The sequence below is a fragment of the Hordeum vulgare genome, chromosome 2H, assembly GCF_904849725.1.
Source record: "Hordeum vulgare subsp. vulgare chromosome 2H, MorexV3_pseudomolecules_assembly, whole genome shotgun sequence".
Taxonomy (NCBI): Eukaryota; Viridiplantae; Streptophyta; class Magnoliopsida; order Poales; family Poaceae; genus Hordeum; species Hordeum vulgare.
Window position 1 is genome coordinate 619,623,410 of NC_058519.1, and position 18,116 is coordinate 619,641,525.

Consider the following 18,116-nt stretch of genomic DNA (forward strand, 5'->3'; position numbering starts at 1 on the left):
TGCATGCATGCATCATTGTCACACCAAAAAGCAGGGCATATGCAGTTGCTGCCATCTCTCGCGCTCGGTGTACCAGGCTCAGAAACACCAGCGTCAATGGCGTTGGCATATAGTCCAGAAACGCGAGGTAGATTGGCGTTTGAACATGGAGCCGAAACGCCACGTTAGACTGGCGTTTCTACGTGTAGTATCAACGCCACGGGCTGTGGCGTTTCTAAAAGGGTCAGATTGTGAAATGCTTTCAGATTGAGTTCATTCTGTGAATTTTTTTCGTCTCGTGGGTCAAAACAGTGAAAACTCTCTCTCTCTCACACCGCTGCGATAGCCTATGAGAAGCTTAGCAATCTTCTCTCCTTGTCTCTATGCATTCTGCATGCCCATTTCTCCGCATCGCCACAAACTTGCAATGGATTACCTCGACCTCAACTCCGCCATTAAGTCAAATGAGGTTGAAGAACACTATGATGGCAACGCTGAAGACATGAGTTACGTGTATGTGTTCGAGGGCAGCAATGACGGTATGAAATGATATTTTTCCTTTAGATCTTATGCCATTTTTATCTTCCCTCGTTGATCTGTTATCCACGTTTGAATTTCAAAAGACTGATGCTGACCTCACTTCCGAGCCTCGTCACTTTCAGGCGGCCCTTCGGGTTCCTCATTGGCGCAATGCCATGGAACAGGAGTTTCAGGCACTAAAGAGGAACGATACTTGGCACTTGGTTCCTGTTGTTTGTGATGTCAACATCATTGATTTCAAGTGGGTCTTCAAGGTAAAAAGGCATGCCAATGGTGCTATAGAGCCTTCAAGGCGCAGTTGGTGGTCAAAGGGTTTAAACAACGGTATGGTCTTGATTATGAGGATACTTTCAGCCCAGTTGTTAAACCTACCACTATCCGTCTGCTTCTGTCCTTGGCTATTGCCAAAGGGTGGTCTCTGTGTCACGCCCAAGATGCGACCCTATCCTCCATTTGGCACGAAGGCCTCGTCAGGGATAGAAGCGCATCTCGTCGTGTCGCAAGAATGGATATCGTTACAAGTACATGTACTGAAAAGAAGAGATATATATACAGAGTTGGCTTACACTCGCCACAAGCTACATCAGAGTCACAACAGTACATTACATAAACATCAAGGGTAAGAGCAGGGTCCGACTACGGACGAAAACAAACGACAAAAGAAGAACGACGTCCATCCTTGCTATCCCAGGCTGCCGGCCTGGAACCCATCCTAGATCGATGAAGAAGAAGAAGAAGAAGCAACTCCAAATGAACAATCAACGCGCTCGCGTCACGTAACCTTTACCTGTACCTGCAACTGGTGTTGTAGTAGTCTGTGAGCCACAGGGGACTCAGCAATCTCATTTCCAAAGGTATCAAGACTAGCAAAGCTTGTTAGGTGAGGCATGGTTAAGTGGTGAGGTTGCAACAACGGCTAAGCTTATATTTGGTGGCTAACTTACGAGTACAAGAAATAAGAGGGGGAAGATCTACGCATAGCGGACGTGAACTGCAGATGATCAACTGAATGATCCTGAACACCTACCTACGTCAGACATAACCCCACCGTGTCCTCGATCGGAGAAGGAACTCACGAAAGAGATAGTCACGGTTACGCACACGGTTGGCATATTTTAATTAAGTTCACTTCAAGTTATCTAGAACCAGTGTTAAACAAAGTATCCACGTTGCCACATAACCGCGGGCACGGCTTTTCGAAAAGATTTAACCCTGCAGGGGTGCTCCAACTAGTCCATCACAAATTACCACAAGCCGCATAAAAATCCTCAATCACGAAGCTCGCGACCTCGTCGAATTCCCTAGTGGAAAACCTCAACTCTGAGATTACCCAAAGCATCACCGGAATCCCGATGCACAAGATATTTCGTCAAAGGTAAAACTAATCCAGCAAGGCCGCCCGACGTGTCGACGATCCCGATAGGAGTCGCATACCTCGTTCTCAGGACACGACGGATAAGCATAGCGTACGGTGGCCTGATAGAAATCTCCCGAGTTGCCCCGGGTTGGCCCCGCAAACGGCTCTAGTTTGGACCAACACTCATGAGGAGCACTGGCCCGGGGGTTGATTAAATTTCCTCGGGTTAATTACTCCCTATGCAGTTTATTAGTTATTAGGCAAATGTAGTACCAAAGTTGGGCCCTGCCAGACCAGCTTTAATCTAAAACGAATTATCAAGGGGGTCCCCATAACAACCCCGATCGTGTTAGGAGCGCTCAATTATGGAACATAACACTGGTAGCCGGTAACTAAAGGGGGCAAAGGTGGAACAAAATACCAGGCTAGAAAGGCCGAGCCTTCCACCTTTACCAGGTATATAGGTGCATTAAATTAAATAGCATTCAGATAAGGTGATATAACAAGGAACCCGTGCTTTCACATGGAAGCAACGGCACCTGCAACTAGCAACACTAACAACAGGGTTAAGCAAGCGGTAACATAGCCATTGAGTGGTTTGCTAGGTCGAACAGGTTGAAGGTGATCATGGCATTGTTGAGAGGCTGATATTTAACATGTGGTAGGCAACGAGACATAATCGATAGCAGCGATAAAACTAGCATGGCAATGATATTAATGGTATCTGGGGAAATGATCATCTTGCCTGAGATCCCGCTTGGAAGAAGATCAACTCGGTGAAGTCAGCGAACCGACGTAGTCGAACGGTCCTCACATTCCGACACGCTTGCGAAACTCTTCGAGACGGAGGAAACCGGAACAAACATCAACACAAGTACTCACCACCACAAAGCAAGACATGATGCAACCCTAATATGATGCATGAACAGGTCATCGATGCACGGGATGGCACGGCAAAACACCTCACACATACACTACACATTAAATGAAGCTCGATATGCAACGGGTTGCATATCGACGAAACTCCACGTTTAAATATTTAATTAACTCCCGTTAATTATCACGGCAATATTAAATGTTGTTAACATGGCAAGGGGTGAGCGATGAACCTACATGACAACCTAGTCGACAGCACGTCGGACTTTAAACGGAGCTACGACACAAGAACAAGCAACACAAAATAAATATGCCATGGATGCATTATGCATGCGAGTTCAACACATCACGACTAGGAGGGAAATAAGCATGGTGTCGCCATGGCGAGCGAGAGAGAACCATGGCGGCAAATCGGAAACGATGCCACGGCAACGTTCCTATCCCGATACTCAACGAGATATCGGTGACAACGGATAGGGAGCGCGTGCGGGAACGGTAAATAAAGGTGGGGTGATCCCGTATCTCGGGTTCCCATGTGTCGAGGGCTCGACGAAAAGGAAGACGACGTGCACGGCAAATAAACGGTGCAAACAAACGGTGCATAAATACGGTGCATACATGCATTCGACTTGTACAACACATACATCCGTACATCACTAGCACACGGTACACGACATGTCCCATCGGTATACCTTCGACGCGTGCGAATCAGAGGGGTTCGGTCGAAGCGGACGTCGTGGTCGTCGTGGAAGTAGTCGTTCACGCGCCGGTAGTTGAGGTAGTGGTACACGGTCTCGTCGACGGTAGTCGTTCGCTCGGCGTCGTGGTTCCCAGGTCTTCGGCGTCGGTAGTCGATCACGGGTCTTCGACGACGTCGAGGAAGTCGAACTCGCCTCCGGGGGTCATCGAGAGCGTTGTGGAAGTCGGTCTTGTCGGTTCCATGAAGAAGGGGTTGGTGCACGCGGCGACGGCAAGCGATGCAACAGCAACATCAAACGTGCATCGGCGGCACAACGAAAAGCGGCAACATCTAGCACCAGCAGGCTTCGACTAGCATCGGCAGCAAGCTAGCTAGCAAGCATCAACTGCAGCTAGCAACTATCAACTACCTTGCTTACTACAGCAGAAGTCGGCAACAAGCAAGCTAGCTTTATCTAGCCTCGGCTAGCAGCAAAGCAGCCAACAACTAGCCATACGCAAGCAGCGGCGGCGAGCCACAACAGCATAGCAAGCAGGCACGCAACAACAGCGCATCGGCGACAGCAATAGCAGCAGCTCGTAGCAGGTAAACGCAACAGCTCCAACTCCTACGAGCAGTAGCAAAACGGCAAGCAGGCTAGCAGGGCAGCATATCTACTACCGGCAGCCGGAGTAGCAGCTTAGCAACGCAACATCGGCCTAGCAGCAAGCAAAAACGGCACAGCAGCTTCATGAACAGCAACAGCAAAACAAGCAAGGCATGCCAGCGGCGTAGGCGACGCGGCAACAGCAGCGGTGACGGCAGCAGCGTACACGGCAGCAACAGCTAGCGACACGCCCAGCAACAGCAACATCTCGGCAACACGGAGCAACAGCGGCAGCACACTACCTCACGCGACAGTAACAGCAAGCCAACGACAGCTATCGCGGCGCCGGCGAGCAGCAAGCAGGAGGCCGGGCTTGGAAGGGCGGCTCGACACGCGGCAACAGGGCGAGGCCGAGGCGAGGGGCGGCGCTCGGGGAGGCGCAGCACCTCAGCCGACGGGGCCAGATCTGGCAGGGCGGCGCAGGGGCGACGGTAGGAGCTCTCCTCGCAGCAGACGACTGGCGGCGGCGCGCTCGGGAGGAAGATGCCGGCAAGGATGGCGCGAGGAGGACGAGGCCCTGGCGGCGGGCACGGCACCGGCGGCAGCAGAGAGGCGGCTCGCTAACGGCGCGGCCATGACGGCGACGGGGTCGAGGCGCGGGTGACGACGGCGCTGCAGGGCGAGGGCGGCGGCTCGAACTCGGGGAAGAGGAGCAGAGGGGCGAGGCGACCGGCTCGCGAGCACGACGGGGCGTCGCCGCGGAGGCGGAGCGCGGGGCTGCTGGAGGCGCGGAACTCGGGGGCGACGGCGAGCGAAGGCGGCGGGTCTCGTGCAGGTGGGCGGCGCGCTCGGGAGGAGGAGGAGGCGGCAGGAGGGGCTTGGCGGCGACCGGCGGGAGGCTCGGGGCTGCTGGCACGGGGCTGACGGCGCGGCGCTCGAGCAGGGGAGGCCAGGTCGCGGGGCGCTGGGCGGCGGCACGGGGGAGATGGGGGTCTGGGGGTGTCGGCACTAGGTCAGGGAGGAGGCTTGGGCCTGGCCGGTTGGGCTGGGCTCCCTCCCCCTGATGCACTTTGGTTTTTTTTCCTTTTGAAAAAAAACCCCTTAAAACAGAAACCTGTTAATAAGAAAGGTCTTTTCCAACGAAATAAAAACAAACTAAAGATAGTGTCTTTTACCCCTTTAAAACAAACCCCAACTATAAATAGTTTGGGCTTTTTCTTAAACAAATAAAATGAAATCCTTTTAAGATTTAAAATAAAAACCCTTCTTAAAAGAATTAAAAAAAACCAAATCCTTTTTTAAAAGAATTAAAAATCAACACCCTTTTGAAGAATTACATTAAAACTCTTTTAACAAGAAAAATGAAATAACCCCTTTTAAAGGATTAAGACCACTTTATTCAAAAAATAAATAAAAGCCTTTTAAAAGAGAAAATAAAATGGGAGGGTTTTACAATAAACAAACGGAGAGTTAAAATAAAACTTAAGGGTTGCCCCTACCTTTAATAAAAGGACTTCTAAAAAGAAGACGAATATTTTGGAAGAGGGGTAAAGTTAGAAATCTTTAGCAAAACCACAAAACAACTTAGGAGGGGAGAAGGTTTAGGTCGGCGGTGCAACGGGGTTTAGCGGTGGCTCTCACGCTCCCTCTCTCATCACTCCAACAAAACAACGCCACTCACGAAGCACTAACGCCTAACATCATGGAGCAACAAGCAACACCGACAAACACCGATGACATGAAGCCATGCATGATGCGATGATGCAACTACATGACGATGCAACAAATAAAACTAAACACACGACGAAAGCGGAAAAGAAGGGAGAATCTTCTGGGCGTCGGTCTCGGGCTGTCACACTCTGCGCGAGCTTGATGTCCAGAATGCTTTTCTCCATGGGGTCTTGGAGGAAGAAGTTTATACGCGGCAACCTGCAGGTTTTGTTGATCCATCTCGTCCACATCATTTGTGTCGTCTTGTTAAGGCGCTTTATGGACTCAAGCAGGTTCCTCGTGCATGGCATGCCCGACTCGGCTCGATTCTTCGACAGCTTGGGTTTACTCCGTCCACTGCTGACACATCTCTCTTCCTGTTTCATCATCCTGAGGTGACTATGTACCTGATGGTCTATGTTGCTGACATTGTTCTTATTAGCTCTTCCGTGTCTGCCGCGGATCGTCTTCTCTATGCTCTGAGTGGTCACTTTGCCGTCAAGGATCTGGGGGCTCTCCATTACTTTCTTGGCTTGGGGGTTTCACGGTCTTCTGCTGGCGTGACTCTCACTCAGCAGAAGTACTCTCTGGATCTGCTATGTCGTGCAGGTATGTTGCGCTGCAAGCATGCCACCACCCCTATGTTTGCGACAGATCGGTTATCAGCCTTGGATGGTGACTTACTTCCTTCAGATGATGCTAGTGAGTATTGCAACGTTGTTGGAGCTTTGCGGTACTTGACCATTACACGGATTGACATCTCCTATGCGGTTAACCGTGTGTGCGAGTATCTTCATGCTCCTCGGACTTCATACTGGTTAGTTGTGAAGCGCATCTTGCGTTATCTCTCTCATACTGTCTCCTACGGCTTGCATCTTCGGTCTACCTCTTTGTCTGCCCTCTCAACCTTCTCTGATACTGATTGGGCTGGATGCCCGGATGACCACCGATCAACGGGGGGCTATGATGTCTTTTATGGGGATCACTTGATCGCTTGGAGTGCGTGCAAGCATGCCACAGTATCTCGGAGTAGCACTGAAGCAGAGTACAAGGCGGTTGTCAATGCCACGACTGAGCTCATTTGGGTATAATCTCTCTTGACAGAGTTAGGTATCTCTCAACAACAGCCATCCGTTCTTTGATGTGATAATATTTGTGCGACATATCTCTCATCTAATCCAGCTTTTCATGCTCGTACCAAGAACATCAAAGTTGACTTATCACTTTGTAAGGGAACGCATTGCACATAAGTTTGTTCATATTAAGTTCATCTCTTCAAAGGATCAACTTGCTGACATCTTCACGAAGCCGCTTTCACAATCTCAGTTTTAGGGTTGCAGGTGCAATCTTAACTTGCTTTGTACTTCAGAACATAGTTAAGATTGAGAAAGGGTGTTAGACTATGTATTTTGTATATCTTTCATATATACCCATGTACTCTGTACGTATACCTCTTATATATATGAGATAGCTACACCCGTATTAGGTGTCGTGCAGTTTCTCACAACATATCGTTTAACAGACAGACCTCACACATTTAACAGATTTGAGCAGCTTTCGAGCTAAAAAAAAAAGAATCTGCCTTTAACTTCTATTTTTCCCGATCGACTTGAGCTACAAGTTTACTCAAACAAGTCAAAGGTACAATAAGGTACTCCCGTGAGAACCATAACTGATGTATGTATGCATGTATGTTTTTTTATTTTGAACGAATTCTATCTTATCTACTTGTACAACAAGAAAGTAACCGGAGGATATATAACAGCAGATGCATGGAAATCTCTTTTATAGTTGCAGATTTATAGCTGAAACACCAACGTCCTCTGCCCTCGTGCCTCGCGATCTCCGCCATGGAGAACTTCCCATTGCTGTCCCGCCTTTCCGCCATGGAGAACATCGATCTCTCCTCGCTGAGGAAACGGCTGAACGCCGATCTCTCCTCGGCGAAGCGGTACCTGCGCTGGAAGTGGCTGGGGCTGTCGAGGAGGCGGTTCCTGGCGCGCAGCGTCGATGGCGCGCCGCCGGGTCTGAAGGCGGACTTCGTCAGCATGCTGGAGGACGAGGAGGGCGCGGACGTGACGTTCGTCGTGGGCGGCCGTCAGTTCCGCGCCTACAGGCGCGTGCTGGCCGCTGGGTCGCCGGCGTTCGAGGCGGAGCTCCTCGGCGAGACGAAGGAGACCGCCGCGGAGCTCGTCAAGATCGACGGCATGGAGCCGGCCATCTTCGAGGCGCTCCTCCACTACGCGGCCACGGGCGCGCTCCCGGATAACGTGGACGGCAGCGAGCCGCTGCAGCGCCTGCTGGCCGCGGCCGACCGGTACGGGATGCACAGCCTGATGGCGATGTGCGAGTGGAGGCTTTGCAGGAGCATCGACGCGCAGACCGTCCCGACGACGCTGGCATTGGCCGAGCAGCACCACCGCGAGAAGCTGAAGGATGCTTGCGTCAGATTCGAGGCCTCCAGGTGCGTGCTCGGCGCCATCAGGGAAGAGGTACGCGCGACCAATCTCTCCCATCCCATGCATGTATATATACCGTGTCTGATTCCGGTAGGTCGATGTATCGATCTCATCGTTTCCTCTGCTCGCGATGGATGCAGGTGGGAGCAGGGATCATGTCCCGGCTGGGGACGCGCGTCCAAGGGAGGCTGGCGCTGTTGGGGACGAAGGCGACCTCGTTGTTCCGCCATGCGAGGGGCAGCCAGGCCTGCCGTAACGTGGGCGCCCTCGTGCTGTTCTTCTCCTGGTGTGGCATTGCCATCTACCTAGCCGAAAAACCCGAGCCCGAGCAGAGCCAACGGGAGCTAGCGTCTTTGCTCGAGAATGTCCGAGAGCTCGACTCTTGCCGCTCCAGCCTCAGCTGGAGCTCCCGACTCGCTCTGCTTGAGCATACGCTGCAACGGTTCCAAGAATCGGCTTGGCTCAACTCGGACATATGAATGGGCCACCTCTGCTCCTCTGCGGTAACTGGAAACAATTTCCTTAGTTTCGTAGCACAAGTGCACAACTCGGTATCCAGGAGGGGTCGTGTGATTATAGTTTCTTTTTTTTTTTGAGGGAATCGTGTGATTTTCGTTTCAGGATTTATAACTATTGTGTTTTAAGCACGCCGCTGGCCATTCAATGGTCATTTTTTTTTATTTTCATTTTTATATTCTTGGGCATGCTTGTGTTGTCTTCCCGACACACCTTCTATTTTTTTTGTATGAACTGATAGTATGCTTTGTTTATACTTCATCCGTCACATTTTAGAAGCCATATACGTGTATCTACATCATCAATTTGATTTATATAAAATATATTGTTTAACATAAAAATTTATCATTAGAAAGTAAAACATCTACAGTTTTAATAATATATTTATTGTTATATATGCATTCCATTAAGTTGGACAAATTGACCACCTAAATACATGTGCCGGACTTGTAAATAGAGACGAAGGGAGTACATAAAATGGGGTAAAAGTTTATTTCAAGAGAGTACAGAAATGCAGGGACCTAAGTGCTTGGCCTGAATCAACGCAGAACATACTTGCTTTGCACGCCATGCTTAGTAACAGATGACACAAAATTTAATCTTTCGCCTGACAAAATTGTGCTAGTGTATGGCGGTAGAACATACTCCTTACGTCCCAAAATAAGTGTCGCAAACTTAACACTAAATTAGTACAAATTTTATACAAGACCAACGACACTTATTTTGGAACGGAGGAAGTATTTGCTATTACAAAAGAGAATACAGGAAGAATGACAAGACTAATATCCAAAAAGGACCCATGAGGTATTTGTCGTCGGCCAACCTATATCAATCCAGTGGGGTATTTTTCATGATGCGAAGGCAAAGATTTTCTCATCTATTAAATAAATAGAAGATAATTGTTCAGTTAGTTACAAAAAATCATGCAAAAACCAAAACAAGGGCCGAGCCCACTTCCACAGATTGAAACACTCGACCAAACAGCGCAACTCCGACTCACACAGCCGGCGTCACATGAGATCCTTGAACGGGCCACCTACAACCAGTCATCGTACACCACAAACGGGCCACCTACAACCAGTCATCGTACACCACAAGGCACCGCTGCCGCAGTTTCAACTTCACAGCAACTAACTATCCGAAGCAATACCGTGGACACATCGAAGAGAAGCCGACTATCGCAATCATTGACACGTCGCCAACCTCGCTCCTACCATCATCATTATCATAGAAGTCTGGACGCCATAGAGATTCTCTCGAGGCCGCTGCCCCGACATCCATCGCGCCGTCGTTCCCAGCGCAATCAACCGGCAGAGCCCCGGCGCCTCGACATACCACATCTCCACATCACCCAAAAACCCTTGGAATTGCCAGTCCACCAAAGTGACCAATCGAGCTTCAACAGGGACGTGCATTCAGATGTCCATTCTTAGTCGTAATCATCAGGCAGCTAGACCAGAAAGCTCAAAGGACAAAGCCAATATATTCAACTGTAAACATCAACGCAAAACGAGAAAAAAGTACTATTTCAAAGAAGTTGTGCATTTCAGATAGCGAACACAGAACCCAAATAACTTTCTCAACTAGAATAATACTCCCTCCGTTTCTTTTTAGTCTGCATATAAGATTTTGTCAAAGTCAAACTTCGTAAACTTTGACTAAATTTATAGAATAAAATATCAACATTTATAATATTAAATTAATATTAGTAGATGCATCATGATACTAATATACGTTTCAGCTACCTAAGCGTAGCATAGGAGGATACACTTAGGTAGCTGGAACGTAGGGTCCCTGGCGGGTAAGTTACGGGAGCTAGTTGATACGGAGTGAGGAGGCGTGTTGATGTCCTATGTGTCCAAGAGACCAAATGAAAGGGACAAAAGGCGAAGGAGGTGAAGGATATCGGCTTCAAGTTGTGGTACATGGGGACAACTTCAAACAAGAATGGAGTAGGCATCTTGGTCAACAAGAGCCTTAGGGATGGAATTGTGGACGTTAAGAGGCAAGGGGACCGGATGATCCTTGTCAAGCTGGTAGTTGGGGACTTAGTCCTTAATGTTATCAGCGCGTATGCCCCACAAGTAGGCCACAATGAGAGCAGCAAGAGGGAGTTCTGGGAAGGCCTGGAGGACTTGGTTAGGAGTGTACCTATTGGAGAGAAGCTCTTCATAGGAGGAGAACTCAATGGCCATGTGGGTACATCTAACACAGGTTTTGAAAGGGTGCATGGGGGCTTTGGCTATGGCATCAGGAACCAAGAAGGAGAAGATGTCCTGAGCTTCGCTCTAGCCTACGACATGGTTGTAGCTAACACCCTCTTTAGGAAGAGAGAATCCCATCTAGTGACGTTCAGTAGTGGTCTACACTCTAGCCAGATTGATTTTGTCCTCTCTAGAAGAGAAGATAGACGCGCTTGCATTGATTGTAAAGCGATACCTGGAGAGAGTGTTGTCCCTCAACATAAACTTGTGGTTGCTGACTTCCGCTTTAGGATTCGTGTCCAACGGGATAAGCGCGCCAAAGTCGCTAGAACGAAGTGGCGGAAGCTCAAGGGGGAGGCATCCCAGGCTTTCAGGGAGAGGGTCATTAAGGAGGGCCCTTGGGAGGAAGGAGGCGATGCAAACTTGATGTGGACGAGTATGGCGACCTTCTTGCGGAAGGTCGCTGTAGAGGAGTTTGGGGTGACCAAGGGAAGTAGAAGGGAAGCTAAGGACACCTGGTGGTGGAACGATGAGGTCCAGAAGGTTATTAGGGAGAAGAAGGACTGTTTCAGATGCCTATATCTCGACAGGAGTGCAGCTAACATGGAGAAGTATAAGGTGGCGAAGAAGGCTGCAAAGCGGGCGGTGAGTGAAGCGAGAGGTCGGGCGTATGAGGACCTCTACCAACGTTTAAACACTAAGGAAGGCGAAAGGGACATCTATAAGATGGCCAAGATTAGGGAGAGGAAGACGAGGGATGTCGGTGAAGTCAAATGCATCAAGGACGGAGATGATCAGCTTCTTGTGAAGGATGAGGCGATCAAGCGTAGATGGCGGGAGTACTTTGACAACCTTTACAATGGAGAGGTTGACAGCTCTACCATTGAGCTAGACAACTCCTTTGATGATACCAGCATGTGCTTTGTGCGACGTATCCAGGAGTGTGAGGTTAAGGAGGCGTTAAAAAGGATGAAAGTAGGCAAGGCAATGGGTCCTGATGGTATCCCCATCGAGGTGTGGAGAGGCCTTGGAGACATAGCGATAGTATGGCTAACTAAGCTTTTCAACCTCATTTTTCGGTCAAACAAGATGCCCGAAGAATGGAGGCGGAGTATTTTAGTACCAATCTTTAAGAACAAGGGGGATGTTCAAAGTTGTACTAATTACCGCGGAATCAAGCTGACGAGCCATACTATGAAGCTATGGGAGAGAGTCATTTAACACTGCTTAAGAAGGTTGACAAGCGTGACCAAAAACCAATTTGGTTTCATGCCTGGGAGGTCTACCATGGAAGCCATCTTCTTGGTACGACAGCTGATGGAGAGATACAGGGACCAAAAGAAGGACCTTCATATGGCGTTCATTGATTTGGAGAAGGTCTATGATAAGATACCTCGAAATGTCATGTGGTGGGCCTTGGAGAAACACAAAGTCCCAATAAAGTACATTACCCTCATCAAGGATATGTATGATAATGTTGTGACAAGTGTTCGAACAAGTGATGGCGACACCGATGACTTTCCAATTAGAATAGGGCTACATCAAGGGTCAGCTTTGAGCCCTTATCTTTTTGATTTGGTGATGGATGAGGTCACAAGGGATATACAAGGAGATATCCCATGGTGTATGCTCTTTGCGGATGATGTGGTGCTAGTTGATGATAGTCGAACGGGGGTTAATAGAAAGTTAGAGTTATGGAGGCGGACTCTAGAATCGAAAGGTTTTAGGCTTAGTAGAACTAAAACTGAATACATGAGGTGCAGTTTTACTGCTACTAGGCACGAGGATGAAGAGGTTAGCCTTGGTGGGCAGGTGGTACCGGAGAGAGACACGTTTCGATATTTGGGGTCCATGTTGCAGAAGGATGGCGATATCGATGAAGACGTGGGCCACCGAATCAAGGCTGGGTGGATGAAGTGACGCCAAGCTTCTGGCGTACTCTGTGACAAGAGAGTGCCACAAAAGCTAAAAGGCAGGTTTTATAGTACCGCTATCCGACCTGTGATGTTGTATGGCGCGGAGTGTTGGCCAACCAAGAGACGACATATCCAACAGTTAGGTGTAGCAGAGATGCGCATGTTGAGATGGATATGTGGCCACACAAGGAAGGGTCGGGTACGGAATGACGATATACGAGAGAGACTTGGGGTAGCACCAATTGAAGAAAAGTTGGTCCAGCATCGTCTTAGATGGTTTGGACATATTTAACGGAGGCCACTGGAAGCGCCGGTGCATAGCGGACGGATAAAGCATGCTGAGAATGTTAAGAGGGGTCGTGGTAGACCAAACTTGACATGGGAGGAGTCCGTTAAGAGAGACCTGAAGGTTTGAAATATCGACAAAGACTTAGCCATGGACAGGGATGCGTGGAAGTTAGCTATCCACGTTCCAGAGCCATGACTTGGCTTCGAGATCTTATGGGTTTCAACTCTAGCCTACCCCAACTTGTTTGGGACTGAAAGGCTTGGTTGTTGTTGTATAGGTTTAGTATTATAGATGTTCATATCTTTTGATATATATTTAGTCAATTTTTTTATCACTTGACTATGACCAAATCTTATATACAGACTAAAAAAACGGAGGGAGTACTATTACAGAACTGCTGAACTTCATACTTTTTGTATCTCCAAACACTCACTGGAACCATGAGGTATTTGTCGTCGGCCAACCTAATTCAATCCAGTGGGGAATTTTTTCGAAACCGAGTCCACTCCCACAGGCAAAGCCCACCCTAAGCGACGACATGTCGACTAACGACCAAACAGCGCAACTCCGACTCTAACGGAGAACTCAAAAGAACAAAACTAGACACAGCTGGCGTCATAGGAGATCGCCGAACGGGCCATCTACAACCAGTCATTGTACACCACAAGGCACCGCTGCCGCAGCTTCGACTTCACAGCAACAAACTATCCAAAGCAATACCGTGGACATGCTGAAGAAAAGCCAACTGACGCAACCATTGCCACGTCGCCGACCTCGCTCCTACCATCATCATTGCCATAGAAGTCTGGACGCCATAGAGGTTCTCTCGAGGCCGCTGCCCTGACATCCATCGCTCCGTCGTTCCCAGCGCAATCAACCGGCGCCGCCCTGACATACCACATCTCCACATCACCCAAAAACCCTTGGAATTGCCAGTCCACCAAAGTGGCCAAGCGAGCTTCAACAGGGAAGTGCATTCAGATGTCCATTCTTAGTCGTAATCATCAGGCAGCTAGACCAGAAAGCTCAAAGGACAAAGCCAATATATTCAACTGTAAACATCAACGCAAAACGAGAAAAAAGTACTATTTCAAAGAAGTTGTGCATTTCAGATAGCAAACACAGAACCCAAATAACTTTCTCAACTAGAATAATACTATTACAGAACTGCTGAATTGGGCATTCTGTGCATTTGCCAAAGCCTTCATACTTTTTGTATCTCCAAACACTCACTGGAGCTTCGACGGAGCTGAGAAGAGAATTCAGATCTCAATTCTTTATGCATACGTAATCATCAGGATGGCCAAGCACAAAATGTTATGTAACTAACAAATACTAATTAGATATCTTTGCCTTGATTCTCGTATCTGCTAATCTTGCTCACGCCCAAACAAAAAATTCAGATCCAAACAAATCTTTCCATGATGATTTCTACAGAAAAACGCAGGCACTAAATCATGGAAGGTGGGCAGCCTGAAACCAAAATAAGATACTACTCTGTACTCCTGAAACAAGCATATCATGAATCTAATGTCATCCAATATGCCAAAGCCTTCATAACTTTTGCTTCTACAGATCCATTCCCGGAGCCCATTTAGCCTGCTGTGCGTGGGTGAGCAAGCAAGCATGGATGCACGCATGTTGGGGGCTTTGTAATTTATTCCTGAGGGAACCCCAGCCAAGAAAGAAAGAAAGATACGCATCAAGCACAGCAGCCAAGCGGGCTTCGACGGAGAAATGGATTCAGATCTCCGTTCTTAGGCTAATCATCAGGATGGCAGTTGAATCAACAGCGTACCTCAACAACAAAATGCCTCAAAAGACTGAGCATTTTCCGTTGTGAAATGCTTAATAAAACTGTATTCAAACAGGCACCCAAATAAAAATAAGAAAAGTGAAAAGATGTATCATTCGCGCCCCCGGTTTGAATCCAGGAGCATTGCGGAGTCTCTGTCTTGCTTGTTGTCATGTGCTAGCTATGGTCATACTGGTCTTGTTGCAACACAAGTAAGAAACTGAACATACGAAGTGGTCTTGTTGCAACACAAATAAGAAACTGAACTTAGGAAGCGCCTGCGACATGAACACTCACCCGTCAGGATTCCTTTTCTATTCATAAAAACTGGAAAACAGAGGAGCTACAAGAAGATTAATCACCAGCTATACTATTATATGGCCACACAAACACACACATCGTTCACTGATTTATCATTTTTCAAATCAAAAGAAGAAAAGCACAGATTGTCACATACTCCTACTTCAGTACGTACATGGCTAGGATAATTTGTCTAATTTCTGCACGCGGGCGTGTGTCGAATCGAAACGAGCAGAAGGGAGAGCGGGAGGAGAAGAGGGACCTGTCATGACGAAGAGGGGAAGAGGGATGCTGTGGTGTCGGACCTCCATGGAGAAAAGAAGCACACGAACCGGACCAAGGCCGCTGGCCTTCCATGGCTGCCGGTGCCGTGGTTGTGGAGGCGGATCCGGCGCCGTGCTGGGAACAGAGGAAGGGAGGCATGCAGAGAGAGAAGGTGGCCGCCCCCTCACTCCCAATCTCCAGGGGCAGCTCGACGACGCGCGCCAGGGGAAGGATGGATATGGGCGCGCCATGGCGACCGCCTGAGCTGCTCGGTCGCGGTCGATCTCCTTCCCTCCCTCTTGTTTTCTCTTCTATTGTCTTCTCTGCTGAAGAGGGGAGGGGAGGGTGGAAGAGGACATGGCCGGCGGAGAGGTCCTTGTGAGCGGTGGGTGGCGGCGCCGCTGGGGAGCGCGAGATGGATGCTGGGTGTGATCCGTGGGGTGGGATGGGTTGGATTTCGTTTATTTTCTTTGGCTTTTTATTATTTTTTTTCCTGCACTTTTTATTGTGTGTAGCAGTACCTCGTGTTCAAAAATTCACTAGTTTTTCATAAATATAGTACAGTGCCTCTTGTTCAGTAGCTAGGAGCAGCTGCATGTATGACACGGGCCCTTGTTGTGACATGGTGTTAACCTGCATTTTCATCATTTTTTGTCCAAAGTTAGTAATGATGATCCTTTATTTTCGGCCCTAAGAGCATTTTCCTGTTGTTTTAAAATTTACAGGGTGTTGGAGTGTAGAAGATATTTTATTGGACCTGCAATTCAAAGTGTCTGATTTCAGGTTTGTAGGCAAGCTCAGCTAAACAAAATAGACAAAAAATAATATATGATGCACTTTCGTTCAACAAGAGCAGGTTCTTACTTTATTTACTTTCTTATATGAAGTTGTTGAAATATCTGGTAAAGCATAGCCGAAGTCATATTTTCATTTATTTATTTTTAGCAACAATTTACCTCTTAGCTGTCAAAAGTATTGTAGCTAGCAAAAGAAGTTATTGGCATTGCGTTCTTTTCAGCATTTCCATGCATTGAATTGCCACCATCAGTATCATACACTGGGTGTTATATCTAGGAATTTTTATGGTATAAGACTTATTGATTTGAAGCACCAGAAGATAACCATTGTTGTTGGTGGCTTATTTCGACCCCCTGCTTTTTAAATTTTCAGATTTTTAGTAGGCAAAAAATTTTGAGTGAGAAGAGGAGTAGAATAAATTATTACGTCAAGACTCCTCACCAGAGCATAGAAGAGGAGAAAAAAGAATCCTACTCTCCGATATATAACTAGACTCAAAGCAGTTTTTCACTAGACTCGACTCGGCCAAGTTCGATCAATCAAAGGGGCTCTTAGGTCGGTACTGCTCTGATACCAACTTGTCACGTCCAAGATGCGACCCTATCCTCAATTTGGCACGAAGGCCTCGTCAGGGATAGAAGCGCATCTCGTCGTGTCGCAAGAATGGATATCGTTACAAGTACATGTACTAAAAGAAAGAGATATATAATAGAATTGGCTTACACTCGCCACAAGCTACATCAGAGTCACATCAGTACATTACATAATCATCAAGAGTAAGAGCAGGGTCCGACTACGGACGAAAACAAACGAGAAAAATAAGAACGACGTCCATCCTTGCTATCCCAGGCTGTCGGCCTGGAACCCATCCTAGATCGATGAAGAAGAAGAAGAAGCAACTCCAAATGAACAATCAACGCGCTCGCGTCAAGTAACCTTTACCTGTACCTGCAACTGGTGTTGTAGTAATCTGTGAGCCACAGGGGACTCAGCAATCTCATTTCCAAAGGTATCAAGACTAGCAAAGCTTAATGGGTGAGGCATGGTTAAGTGGTGAGGTTGCAGCAGCGGTTAAGCATTTATGAGGTGGCTAACTTACGAGTACAAGAAATAAGAGGAGGAAGATCTACGCATAGCGGACGTAAACTACGGATGATCAAATGAATGATCCTGAACACCTACCTACGTCAGACATAACCCCACCGCATCCTCGATCGGAGAAGGAACTCACGAAAGAGACAGTCACGGTTACGCACACAGTTGGCATATTTTAATTAAGTTAACTTCAAGTTATCTAGAACCAGTGTTAAACAAAGTTTCCACGTTGCCACATAACCGCGGGCACGACTTTCCGAAAAGATTTAACCCTGCAAGGGTGCTCCAACTAGTCCATCACAAATTACCACAAGCCACATAGAAATCCTCAATCACGAAGCTCGCGATCTCGTCGGATTCCCTAGTGGAAAACCTCTACTCTGGGATTACCCAAAGCATCACCGGAATCCCGATGCACAAGATATTTCGTCAAAGGTAAAACTAATCCAGCAAGGCCACCCGACGTGTCGACGATCCCGATAGGAGTCGCGTACCTCGTTCTCAGGACACGACGGATGGGTCACACTAGGAGATGCCAAACCTCGGGTTGCCCCACGGTGGCCCCGTAGTCTGCCAATTTGGACCAACACTCATGAGGAGCACTGGCCCGGGGGTTGATTAAATTATCCTCGGGTTAATTACTCCCTATGCAGTTCATTAGTGATTAGGCAAATGTAGTACCAAAGTTGGGCCCTGCCAAACCAGCTTTAATCTAAAACGAATTATCGAGGG

General features: G+C 48.0%; 1 protein-coding gene and 1 long non-coding RNA gene across 2 annotated transcripts; one reads left to right on the forward strand and one right to left on the reverse strand.

Moving 5' to 3' along the window:
* The first annotated feature begins 7,508 nt into the window (after positions 1–7,508).
* On the forward strand, positions 7,509–8,943 carry LOC123430881 (TD and POZ domain-containing protein 5-like). The gene is made up of 2 exons (XM_045114714.1): positions 7,509–8,240; positions 8,348–8,943. Exons 1-2 carry the CDS (start codon positions 7,599–7,601, stop codon positions 8,684–8,686), a joined length of 981 nt encoding a protein of 326 aa, XP_044970649.1. The 5' UTR covers positions 7,509–7,598; the 3' UTR covers positions 8,687–8,943.
* Positions 8,944–14,913: 5,970 nt separating this feature from the next.
* LOC123430882 lies at positions 14,914–16,173 on the reverse strand. Its single transcript, XR_006622989.1, has 2 exons — positions 15,490–16,173; positions 14,914–15,205 (listed from the first exon to the last, which is right to left on the reverse strand). It is a non-coding gene; the product is annotated as an uncharacterized LOC123430882 (long non-coding RNA).
* Between the last annotated feature and the right edge of the window lie 1,943 nt (positions 16,174–18,116).